This window comes from Bombina bombina, chromosome 11, assembly GCF_027579735.1.
Source record: "Bombina bombina isolate aBomBom1 chromosome 11, aBomBom1.pri, whole genome shotgun sequence".
NCBI lineage: Eukaryota > Metazoa > Chordata > Amphibia > Anura > Bombinatoridae > Bombina > Bombina bombina.
In genome coordinates this window covers 60,703,817-60,717,172 of record NC_069509.1, presented here as the reverse complement: position 1 = coordinate 60,717,172, position 13,356 = coordinate 60,703,817, and the positions used below count along the sequence as shown (strand labels likewise).

General features: G+C 37.6%; 1 protein-coding gene and 1 non-coding gene across 2 annotated transcripts in view; both read right to left on the bottom strand.

Moving 5' to 3' along the window:
• Positions 1–13,356, bottom strand: part of LOC128641667 (high choriolytic enzyme 2-like) — a 50,321-nt gene that overhangs the window by 19,139 nt on the left and 17,826 nt on the right. The window contains exons 5-7 of the mRNA XM_053694200.1: positions 9,174–9,287; positions 7,868–8,046; positions 6,173–6,257 (exon numbers count right to left, since the gene is read on the bottom strand). Coding sequence (XP_053550175.1) covers positions 6,173–6,257; positions 7,868–8,046; positions 9,174–9,287 — 378 coding nt within the window. The remainder of the gene's footprint in view (positions 1–6,172; positions 6,258–7,867; positions 8,047–9,173; positions 9,288–13,356) is intronic.
• On the bottom strand, positions 3,362–3,492 carry LOC128642554 (small Cajal body-specific RNA 3). The gene has a single exon (XR_008399686.1). It is a non-coding gene; the product is annotated as a small Cajal body-specific RNA 3 (non-coding RNA).

The following is a 13,356-nucleotide window of genomic DNA, read 5'->3' as shown; positions in this document are numbered from 1 at the left end:
TCGGACGGCTTCTTGGAGGACTTCTTGTTGCTTCGATGAAGACTTCTCCCGGCTTCTTGGAGGATGGATATCGGATCTTCAAAACTGTAAGTCGATCTTCAGGGGTTAGTGTTAGGAATTTTTAAGGGTTTATTGGGTGGGTTTTATTTTTAGATTAGGGTTTTGGGCTTCAAAAGAGCTAAATGTCCTTTTAAGGGCAATGCCCATCCAAATGCATTTTCAGGGCATGGGAGCTTAGGTTTTTTTAGATAGTATTTTATTTGGGGGGTTGGTTGTGTGGGTGGTGGGTTTTACTGTAGGGGGGGGTATTTGTTTGTTTTTTTTACAGGTAAAAATGCTGATTACTTTGGGGCAATGCCTTGCAAAAGGCCCTTTTAAGGGCTATTTGTAGTTTATTGTAGGCTAGGTTTTTTTTATTTTGGGGGGCTTTTTTATTTTCATAGGGCCCTTAGATTAGGTGTAATTAGTTTAAAGCTTTGATAATTTCTTTTTTATTTTTTGTAACTTAGTGTTTATTTTTTGTTTAACTTAGTGTTTGTTATTTTTTGTAATTTAGTTTTTTGTAACTTTGTAATTTTGTAGTGTAGATTTAAATTATTTGAGTAGGGTTAGGTGTTTAAATATATAATATATTTAATTTAATTTGTAGTTTTATGTAATTTTAGTATAAAAGTTTGGTTAGATTAATTTTTATTTTAATATAGTTTAATGTAATTTTAGTTTAAAAGATAGGTTGGATTAATAATTAATTTAATATAGTTTAATGTATTTTTATTATAATAGGGTAGGTTAATTAATAGTTTAATGTAATTTTATTATAATAGGGTAGATTAATTAATAGTTTAATATAGTTTAATGTAATTTTATTATAAAAGTTAGGGTAGATTAATTAATAGTTTAATTTAAATCTAAAGATAAGTTTAAATTTATTATAAGATAGGGATGAGTTAATATTTAATATAAAGTTAGCGAGTTGTTAGGTTTACGGGTTAATAGGATAATTTAGTTTATGGCGATGTGGGGGGCTGGAGGTTTAGGGGTTAATATGTTTAGTATGTGGTACTGATGTGGGAGGTCAGGGATTTCAGGGTTAATAACTATTTAGTTGCGGTGGGCTCTGGGAGCGGCGGGATAGGGGTTAATACTTTTATGTAGGTGGCGGCGGTGGCAGGGCGGCAGATTAGGGGTTAATAAGTATAATGTAGGTGGCGGCGGTGTAGGGGGCGGCAGATTATGGGGTGTTTAGACTCGGGGTATATGTTAGGGTGTTAGGTGTAAACATAACTTTTATTATACCATAGGAATCAATGGGATATCGGGCAGCAGCAAACATAAGCTTTCGCTGCTTTCAGACTCCCATTGATTCCTATGGCATCCGCCGCCTCCAGGGCGGCGGATTGAAAACCAGGTACGCTGGGCCGGAATAGTGGTGAGCGTACCTGGTAGTTATTTGATAAGTAGCAAAAGTAGTCAGATAGTGCCGAATTTGCATTCGGAACATCTGTAGTGACGTAAGCATCGATCTGTGTCGGACTGAGACCGGCAGATCGTATGTTACGTCACAAAATTCTACTTTTGCCAGTCTGTAGGCTTTGATAAATAAGGGGAATCAGGCTCGCCACAATTACGCTGCGGAATTCCATCGTATTTGCGGTTGACGACTTGATAAATAGGCCCCAATATCTCTACTACTAAACTAAATTTAGTTATTAAGACTAGTTAATTGATTAATAAATAAATCTTTTAATTAAAGAACCACTCAATGCAGTAGAAATGCAAAATTAACAGATGCATAATAAAAAGACAATGATTTAACACCTACTCTTAATTTCAAATAAGCAGTAGATTTTTTTTGACAAATTTATTTTTTCTCCCATTTTCCAGCCCCCTGTATCATGTGACAGACATCAGCCAATCACAGATTAGTAGACGTATACCCTGTGAGCTTGTGCATATGTTCAGTGGGATCTTGTTCCCCAGAAAGTGAGGAATATAAAAAATATGAGAATGGAAGTCAATTGGAAAGTGTTTTAAAACTGTTGCTTTTTCTGAATCATAAAAGTTCATTTTGACTTGAGTGTCCTTTTAACTGAACAGATTCAGCAGTGGAAAAGTGTCCCCCTCTATATGTTTTTTCTACTGCACATGTGTGAACAGCAATGCATGTTCATACCTCATAAATATGTACAGGGTTGTGATTGGTTAGATTGGATAGCAAGAGCCCTTTTGTTATGAGAGACAGGGGAATCAGTGAAAATAAAAAAAAGAGATATACTTATTTGTAGGCATGTGCATTCAGAGGTTTCGGATACCTTCAAATGCGGAAGAAGGCGGTTACTCGCTGCATTTTTCGAAGTCAGATTTCTTCTTGTGAAAGTTTAAAATCCGGCTTCAATAAGAGCCTAATGCCACAAGCGGCCACCTTCTTCCACATTCTCTTGTTATCCTTTGGTGAAAGGTTTATCTAGATAAGTTCAGGAGCAGCAAAGAACCTAGGTTCTAGCTGCTAATTGGTGGCTGCATATATATATATATATATATATATATATATACACACACCGGTTGTCATTGGCTCACTCAATTTGGGTTTCATGTCCCTTTAAAGGGATACTAAACCCAATTTTTTTTTCTTTAATGATTCAGATAGAGCATCCAATTTTAAGCAACTTTCTAATTTACTCCTATTATCAATTTTTCTTCATTCTCTTGCTATCTTTATTTAAAAAGCAGGAATGTAAAGCATAGGACCCGGCCCGTTTTTTGCTCAGAATCTGGGTTATGCTTGCTTATTGGTGGCTAAATGTCCGCTACCAATAAGCAAGTGCTATCCATGGTGCTGAACCTAATTGGTGCCGGCTCGTAAGCTTTACATTATTGCTTTTTAAATAAAGATAGAAAGAGAACAAAGAAAAATTGATACTAGGAGTAAATTAGAAAGTTGCTTAAAATTGCATGCTCTATCTGAATCATGAAAGAAAAGAAATTGGGTTTAGTGTCCCTTTAAGTTAGTCTCATGCGGCTTCCAAATTGTGTTTCATACCAATGAAGTCAAAATAACAAAATAAAGACGCTTATTGCTTTGACTACTAGAGATATCTGCTAAGGGGTTAAAACCAGACCACAAATATTTAGTCAGTGATGTCCTTATGTAGTTCTCTGTAGAATACTATTGCCTAGATTACGAGTCTTGCGTTAGCCTTAAAAAGCAGCGTTGAGAGGTCCCAACGCTGCTTTTTACCTAACGCTGGTATTACGAGTCTGACAGGTAGAGGCTCACCGCTCACTTTTCTTCCGCGACTCGAGGCTACCGCAAATCCCTTTGCGTCAATTGCGTATCCTATCTTTTTTTTTTTTTTTTTTTTGTGTGAGGAGAGGAACGATCTGCCTCTGTACATCCTATACAGAGCCAGGCAGATATCTCCATTTACTATAGGAAGGCTGCTACTACGTGCAGACACTCAAACTGCACGCATTAATATTACAGCTTCCAGGCGTATCCTATCTTTTTAATGGGATTTGCCTAATGCCGGTATTACGAGTCTTGGAAGAAGTGAGCGATACAGCCTCTCCTGTCAAGACTCCTACCGCATTTAAAAGTCAGTAGTTAAGAGTTTTATGGGCTAACGCCGGAAAATAAAGCTCTTAACTAAAGTTCTAAAAGTACACTAACACCCATAAACTACCTATTAACCCATAAAACCGAGGCCTCCCACCACATCGGAAACACTTAAATAAATATATAAACCCTAATCTGCCGACCGGACATTGCCGCCACTTTAATAAATATATTAACCCCTAAACTGCCGTACTCCCGCCTCGCAAACACTAGTTAAATTTTATTAACCCCTATTCTGCCGTCCCTAACATCGCCGACACCTACTTACATTTATTAACCCCTAATCTGCCACCCCCAACGTCGCCGCTACTATATTAAAGGTATTAACCCCTAAACCTAAGTCTAAACCTAACCCTAACCCCCCCCTAACTTAAATATAATTTAAATTAAACAAAATAAATTTACTACAATTAAATAAATTAATCCTATTTAAAACTAAATACTTACCTATAAAATAAAGCCTAAGCTAGCTACAATATAACTAATAGTTACATTGTAGCTAGCTTAGGATTTATATTTATTTTACAGGCAACTTTGTATTTATTTTAACTCGGTACAATAGTTTTTAAATAGTTATTAACTATTTAATAACCACCTAGCTAAAATAAGTACAAAATTACCTGTAAAATAAACCCTAACCTAAGTTACAATTACACCTAACACTACACTATCATTAAATAAATTAACTAAACTACCTACAATTAAATACAATTAAATTAAATAAACTAAATTACGGAAAAAAAAAAAAAAAACTAAATTACAGAAAATAAAAAAAGAATTACAAGAATTTTAAACTAATTACACCTAATCTAATCCCCCTAATAAAATAAAAAATCCCCCAAAAATAATAAAATTCCCTACCCTATACTAAATTACAAATAGCCCTTAAAAGGGCTTTTTGCGGGGCATTGCCCCAAAGTAATCAGCTCTTTCACTAGTAAAAAAAACTACAATACCCCCCCCAACATTAAAACCCACCACCCACACACCCAACCCTACTCTAAAACCCACCCAATCCCCCCTTAAACAAACCTAACACTACCCCCTGAAGATCTCCCTACCTTGAGCCGTCTTCACCCAGCCAGTCACAAGTGGACCTCCAGAGGGGCAGAAGTCTTCATCCGATCCGGGCAGAAGAGGTCCTCCAAGCGGCAGAAGTCTTCATCCAAGCGGCATCTTCTATCTTCATCCATCTGGAGCGGAGCGGGTCCATCTTCAATCCAGCTGACGCGGAGCCATCCTCTTCAAACGACGTCCTAACACTGAATGAAGGTTCCTTTAAATGACGTCATCCAAGATGGCGTCTCTTGAATTCCGATTGGCTGATAGGATTCTATCAGCCAATCGGAATTAAGGTAGGAAAAATCCTATTGGCTGATCCAATCAGCCAATAGGATTGAGCCAATAGGATTGAGCTCGCATTCTATTGGCTGTTCCAATCAATTTTTTATTTTCTGTAATTTAGTGTTTGTTTTTTTCGTAATTTAGTTTATTTAATTTAATTGTATTTAATTGTAGGTAGTTTAGGTAATTTATTTAATGATAGTGTAGTGTTAGGTGTAATTGTAACTTAGGTTAGGATTTATTTTACAGGTAAATTTGTACTTATTTTAACTAGGTAACTATTAAATAGTTAATAACTATTTAATAACTATTGTACCTACTTAAAATAAATACAAAGTTGCCTGTAAAATAAAAATAAACCCTTAGCTAGCTACAATGTAACTATTAGTTATATTGTAGCTAGCTTAGGGTTTATTTTATAGGTAAGTATTTAGTTTTAAATAGGATTAATTTATTTAATTATGTTAAATTTATTTAGTTTAATTTAAATTATATTTAAGTTAGGGGGGGTTAGACTTAGGGTTAGACTTAGGTTTAGGGGTTAATAAATTTGAAATAGTAGCGGCGACGTTGGAGTCGGAAGATTAGGGCTTAATAAATTTAATATAGTTGCGGCGACTTTGGGGGGGCAGATTAGGGGTTAATAACTATAATGTAGGTGGCGGCGATGTTGGGGGCAGTAGATTAGGGTTTCATAGGGATAATGTAGGTGGCGGCGGTGTCCGGAGCAGCAGATTAGGGGTTAATAATATAATGTAGGTGTCAGCGATAGCGGGGACGGCAGATTAGGGGTTAATAAGTATAAGATTAGGGGTGTTTAGACTCGGGGTTCATGTTAGGGTGTTAGGTGTAGACATAGATTTATTTTCCCCATAGGAAACAATGAGGCTGCGTTAGAAGCTGGACGCTGGTTTTTTGCAGGTGTTTTTTCAGCCAGCTCAGCCCCATTGTTTCCTATGGGGAAATCGTGCACAAGCACGTTTAGCCAGCTTACCGCTACCGTAAGCAACACTGGTATTGAGGTGAGATGTGGAGCTAAATTCTGCTCAACGCTCACCTTTTTGCGGCTAATGCCAGGTTTAAAAAAACCTGTAATACCAGCGTTGTCTTAAGGGAGCGGTGGGAACAAAAGGCTTGTTAGCCCCGCAAACCTTACCGACAAAAACTCGTAATCTAGCCGTATGACTTTAAAAGCATCTTTGCAATATTTACCTTCCATAATGCATGATGGAGCCGTAGTCGTAAGGTGTTAGTTCCTTATTGTATGTTTCAGTTACCGCAAAATTACCAGAATACCCTGCAAAGACATCAGGAAGGAAAGGGATGAATGAATTAAAGGGACATTCACTCATATAAGTAAGCTGGGATAAATATAATGGGGCCGATTTATCAAGCCTTCAGGCTCACCGGAAACAGATGTTATGAAGCAGCGCTCTAAAGACCGCTGCTCCATAACTTGTCTGCCTGTTCTGAGGCCGCGGACAGAAATCAACACGATCGAATACGATCGGCTCAATTAACAACCCCTGCTAGCGAATCTGCAGGGGGCGGCATTGCACCAGCAGTTCACAAGAACTGTTGGTACAATGATAAATGCCGACAGCGCATGTTGTCGGCATTTATTGATGTGCAGCGGACAGGATACGCTACATCGTATCATGTCCGCTCGCACTATGATAAATATGCCTCAATGTATTGATTATTGTTCTCACAGTGCAGTTAATTTAATAATTGATTTTAATCTGGACTGATTTTTATTTTGCTGCATATAAAAAAGGCATTTAATACAGGTAGCCCTCAGTTAACGCCAGGGTTAGGTTCCAGAAGGAATGGTTGTAAATCGAAACTGTTGTAAATTGAAACCCAGTTTATAATGTAAGTCAATGGGAAGTGAGGGAGATAGGTTCCAGGCCCCTCTCAAAATTGTCATAAGTAACACCTAATACATTATTTTTAAAGCTTTTAAATGACGACTTTAAATGCTAAACAGCATTATAAACCTAATAAAATAATCACACAACACAGAATATATAATTAAACTAAGTTAAATGAACAAAAACATTTGCAAAACAGCATTATAAATCTAATAAAATAATCACACAACACAGACTTCACTTGCATTTTCAGTTCTTTCTATGCCTTCCAGTCTGGACTGATTTATAGACAGGAAGATCTTGTTCCTTTGAAATCTGCTCGATAGCTCAGGTCTGGTTAAACTGATTAATTTCAGCTTGCTTGGCTTTGCTACAACACAAGCGGACAGCGCCACCTACTGGCTATTTTAATAAATGCACTGCTTCTCAATGCTTTTCAATAGCAGTCACGTGACTGGAAAAAAGTTTGTTATTCTGAAACGGTGTCAATTGAACCGTTGTAAAACGAGGGCCACCTGTATATTTAAAGAGACATTAAGCATTTCTTTTATTTATGCATCAGAGAGTATTTACTACATTGCAAAAGAAAAGTATGTCATTTTGTTACAAAAGTATGCATATGTTAGCAGTTTTGGAGAAATTAAAGGAACACGTGAATTTTGTTTTAGTTGTGTTTAGCTAGCTCCCCTAGTATTGTAATGCAGGACCTTTAACAAAGGATACCAAGAGAATGAAGCAAATTTGATAATATAAGTAAACTTAAACGTTATTTAAAGTTGTATATGTTCTACCTGCGTCATGAAGGAAAAATTTGGGGTTTCATGTCCCTTTTAAAAACTAATTTTGGACAAAATGTGTTCATTTTCATTATTTGTTTTGTAAAGGAATAAGTAAAATAAATATCTGCACGTTTACTAAACAACACTCTTAGGTCTGCCTTAGAGGGGGTCACACAATACTTCATATGTTGCAACCACAGACAGATGCCTAGGGGGGTCTTCTTTCATTTGATTAAAGAACTACAGGAATTTACCATCTGCAATGTTGCTCCATTGAACAGTGACGTATTGGTCTCTGTCTCCCCTCACGTGCTCATGATGAAGGCCAAGAGAGTGGCTGATCTCATGTTCGATAATTCCCACCCACATACAGCCTGCTTTATCCACAGAGACTGTCTGCGAACCACCATTGCGACCAATAGTGGACCAGCATCTGAAAGGTAAATGTACAGGTTACTTAACTAGTGGGTAGGGAGGGAGAGAGAGTGAAGGGAAAGAGAACGGGTGAGAGACAAGAGAAGAGACTGAGGGGAAACAGCGAGAGAGAGGGGAGAGAGAGAACGGGTGAGAAAGACAAGAGGAGAGACTGAGGGGAAACAGCGAGAGTGAGGGGAGAGAGAACTGGTGAGAAAGACAAGAGAAGAGACTGAGGGGAAACAGCGAGAGTGAGGGGAGAGACAATGGGTGAGAAAGACAAGAGAAGAGACTGAGGGGAAACAGCGAGAGTGAGGGGAGAGAGAACGAGTGAGAAAGACAAGAGAAAAGACTGAGGGGAAACAGCGAGAGTGAGGGGAGAGACAATGGGTGAGAAAGACAAGAGAAGAGACTGAGGGGAAAGAGAAGAGAGACTGAGGGGAAACAGTGAGTGAGGGGAAAGAGAACAGGTGAGAAAGACAAGAGAAGAGACTGAGGGGAAACAGCAAGAGTAAGGGGAGAGAGATGAGAGGGCATGAGAGACAAGTGAAGAAAGAGACTGAGGGAAAATAGAGGGGGGGAGACTCATGGAAACAGAATGATTGAGAAGAGAGAGAGGGGGAAAGATAAGAAAAGAGAGACTGAAGAGAAACAGAGTGTGTGTGGGTGTATGGGTTAAGGGTGGTGGTGTGCATGTTTGTGTAGTGTGTGTGCATGTGGGTATGTGTGTGTGCATGTGGGTATGTGTGAGTGCATGTGTGTGTTTACAATAGGTGCGAGTAAAGGGAGAGAAAGGGTGTTTTGTATGTGCGATTGCCAAACATAGCTTAAATTGCTTGGTGGAACATAGATACGTCATCGATGAGTAAGCACCAGCAAGGGGAGTGTGAAACGCGTAAGATGCCAGCTCACCAGCTACCTCCTTGTGTGTATTTTTATTTTTAAAGTTTAGTGGAAGAAAGCTTTTTTTGTTTTTAAAGTGCATGAGTGTGGCAGTATTCATTATCTTGTATAGAGAGAGGGTGATAGACTGTGGAAAGCAGGGACGAAAATCTTACACTGGACGAGAGAAGAAATAACTGTGTAAACAGGAAGGTTGAAGGGAGAGTGACTTTTTGGCATATTTTTTGTATTTTTAGTACCCACCCATTCAAAGACTCAAAAGAGATGTAGTCCGTTTGTGATGCACGAGGAATGAAACGAATACAGGTGTATCTTGCAAAGTCATTGAAAGCTGTGGTAAACGAAGCCTGCTGCATTCTATCTGGAGATAGAAAAGGAAAGAAAAGTAAACACACAGGGACGTATATACGTACTACCTATTCCAATTTATTCGAGCTTACCATGTAAAATGTCTCTATACCACTCTATGGTAAAACTCTATGGTAAACTAAGCTAATGCTGTATAGCTAGAAGCACATCAGTATGGCAAGGTCCATTAAAGAATTTTAGAAAGACAAACATGTTAACCATGAGAGATGTGTATCTCACTATTCAGGGTTCTGTATATGACGGAGAGACTCCTATATTAAAATAAAAGATCTAAAAAAAATCCCAAAGATTTTGTGTGATTTCTAAATCATGAAGGTTTATCACAAAATGCATATACAGTATTTGACAATCCTATGTTCTAAGTATTTATAAATAAATATTCCTAAATATATCTGTATATATCTACACCTAAAAATAATCATGTGTATATATATATATAGGAGAACAAGGACTGGGAGACCTACGTGCGGACGTACAGTGAGCAAAGGATACTACCATACTTCAGGAGAAGCACAGCAGATCTGAACCCCTGGATTCCCTGTTCCCATATCTAGAGAGCAGTTTTTGTACCGGAGGGATCTGTGCTTCACTTTCTCTAAAGCGGCTACTTACCTCATACTGATTGAGGTATTTTAAAGTAAGTGATTTGCTATAGGGGCTAATACCGCATACTTGCATTTTCTTCCATTTGTTTGTGGCGCAGTTACCCAGTCCTTGTTTTCCTATCTATCTTTGGTGAAGCATCTGGGAAGCTTCACAAATATTGGTTTCAGTTGCCCAAACCTCTGGAAAAACGAACAGTTTTAGTTATATGAACGTGTCTTTGCCATCACATTGCATTGCATTGCTTGGATCTGTATTTTTATATGTGGACTTTTTCATACATCGCTTTTATGTAAAATAACTAGGGTTTTTTTTTACATGTCATACAGCTACCTTTAGTTATGTAGATTTTATTGATGGTACATATATGTATATATTCTTAAAGTGATATACATTTCATTCTAGTGTTATAGCGTGAATAACATTCTCTTGTTCTTCATATATATAAATATATATATATAAAAATATATATTGTTCAAAAAAAATCATATCTATATATAGAAATATGTACTTATAAATAAATAGAACATATTCTGCTATGTGAAGAACATTGGGATGTGAAATATTCATATCTTTATGTCGGGTTAGTGCACATGAGAATATGTGATCGGGTTTGTGCACGAGTAGGGTCTTATGTTTTTTTTTTTTGCTCCATTGGCTTCTATGGGGGAATACCCTATTGCACGTGCGATATTATAAGTTCATATTTGTACGGGCGTCAGGTTAGCGTGAGTGATAACTTTTTACTTTCAACTTGTAATACACATATAACCTGATGAGTGCAAAAAGCTTACTTTTAGTGCAGTTAACGTTTAAGCAGGAACGTTAAATAGCACTCCACTTGTAATCTGGCATGTAAGGGGTGATATAATTTTAAAGAAATGTGCATGAGTGCATTGCAATTATAAATAGAAACTGCTTTTAATAAAAGTTACTTCTGGTTTTCAGAGGCATACGCACATATGCTGCGAGGACCCCATGCACCAGCATTCGAACACCACACCTTCAAGAGAGCTGGCGGTGGTGTGTATTGTGTCACTGAAGAGTTAATTTGTGTCATATGGGTGTGCTGTTTGAATGCTGATGCACAGAGTACTCCCGGCATATATACATATGCTGCTGAAAACAGTAATAACTTTTACTAGAAGCATGTTTGCTAATAGAAGTATAATACAGAAATGCTTCTATTGAAAATTGAAATACATTCATTCACATTTCAACTTTAACCTTTCTATATCTTTAAAGGGACACTCAAGTCAAAATGAAACTTTCATTATTCAGATAGAGCAGCAATTTTAAACAAAATTCCAATTTACTTCCATTAAAAAAATGTGCACAGTCTTTTTATATTTAAACTTTTTGAGTCACCAGCTCCTACTGAGTATGTGCAAGAGTTCACGTATATGCATTTGTGATTGGCTGATGGCTGTCACATGGTACGTGTATGTATTTGTGATTGGCTGATGGCTGTCACATGGTACGTGTATGTATTTGTGATTGGCTGATGGCTGTCACATGGTACGTGTATGTATTTGTGATTGGCTGATGGCTGTCACATGGTACAGGGGGAGGGGAAATAGACATAACTTTTAAAATTGTCATAAAAAAATCTACTATTCATTTGAAGGTCAGAATAATTGCTATTGCATTGTCTTGTTATCTTGCATTTGTTGATTATGCAAATCTACTGTGTTGACTGGTCCTTTAAAGGGACACTCAGGTTTTATTACATTTTCATGATTCAGATACAGCATGTAATTTTAAACAACTTTCCAATTTACTTCCATTAAAATAAAATGTGCACAGTCTTTTATATTTACAATTTTTTCAGTCACCAGCTCCTACTGAGCATGTGCAAGAACTCAGACTATATGTATATGCATTTGTGATTGGCTGATTGCTATCACATGGTACAGGGGGAGTGGAAATATACATTACTTTGAAATGTGTTAATGTGTCCAGATCCCCATTGGTTAGGTGATTACCTTTCCAACGGTGGGTCTTGGGGGACTGTAGCTGCTTATATGCCTGAGATACAGGCTTCTAAGCAGCATGCCCCATTTCCCTATACTGTCAATTGTATTTTTTAAATAAAGTTGCACGGTGACGTCATCACGTGAAACGTGAAGCCCCGGCGATGTCTGTCACTATGCAGGCCAGATTTGCCAGGGTAGGAACGGTGGGAGCCAACAGATCTCCCTCAAGGTGGGAGAGTGCCAGCGACAGCTGTCGTTAGCACCTGACTGAGACAATTTGCGGCGGCTCAGATCCGTCATTAGCACTCAAGGGTTAAACTAACTTTCATGCAAAAACTAAAATAAAATACAAATTCTGCTCTGTTGAGTGCATAATTTAATTTTTTTTTAAATAAAGTACTATTATTACCTTTAAAGGGACAGTCAGCTCTAAATTTTTATTGTTTAAAAAAATAGATAATCCCTATATTACCCATTCCCCACTTTTGCACACCCAACACAGTTATATTAATATACTTTTTACCTCTGTGATTACCTTGTATCTAAACCTCTTTTGACAGCCCCCTGATCACATGACTGTGACTATTTATTTATTATCTATTGACTTGCATTTAGTATTGTGTTGCGCTAACTCTTAAATAACTCCACGGGAGAGAGCACAATGTTATCTATATGGCCCACATGAACTAGCAGTCTCCTGTTGTGAAAAGCTAATAAAAAGCATGTGATAAGAGGCTGTCTGTAGTGGCTTAGAAACAGGCAGAAATTTAGAGGTTTAAATGTTATAAAGTATATAAATATAACAATGTTGGTTGTGCAAAGCTGGGGAATGGGTAGTAAAAGTGTTATCTATCTTTTAATAAAGATTTTGATGTTAACTGTTGCTTTATTTTATCCTTGTTTTCTATGTTTTATCAAAAAAAAACAAAATTAAAAAAATCTGATTTTGGAAAAACATACCCATATGCTGAATAAAGCTACCTATCGTCATCAGCAGAGCTCCAAACCATCCTGCATTTTGTCACAATTTTAAAACCCTGTCATGGTATTCTTGCTGCATTCTACCTAGCCACACCCTCATACCTTCTTAACTCCTCCCATTTCACACATGTCTCCACCCTTCCATCCTGACTCGCCCTTGTCCTCCCAGTCCTGGAGAGCTTCCATGTAATATTATAAGGATTCCATCAAATTTGGGAGTGCTTGCCCTTATCCACCAATCTGAGTTTAATCTATATGCCAGTAAGGTATGTATTTAGTAGATATGTGCGGTTTTGATACCACAGAATGTGAAAGAAAGTGGCTGCTCGTGCCGTTTGGCTATTTTCAGAGCTGGATATATTCTTGTGAAACTGCAACACACTAAGATCTGTGCAAATTCAGATCCTAGTGTATTGCAGTTTCACAAGAATAAATTTGGCTCCGAAAATAGCGGCCACCTTCATCTGCATTTGGAGGTATCCTAAACCTTGGAATGC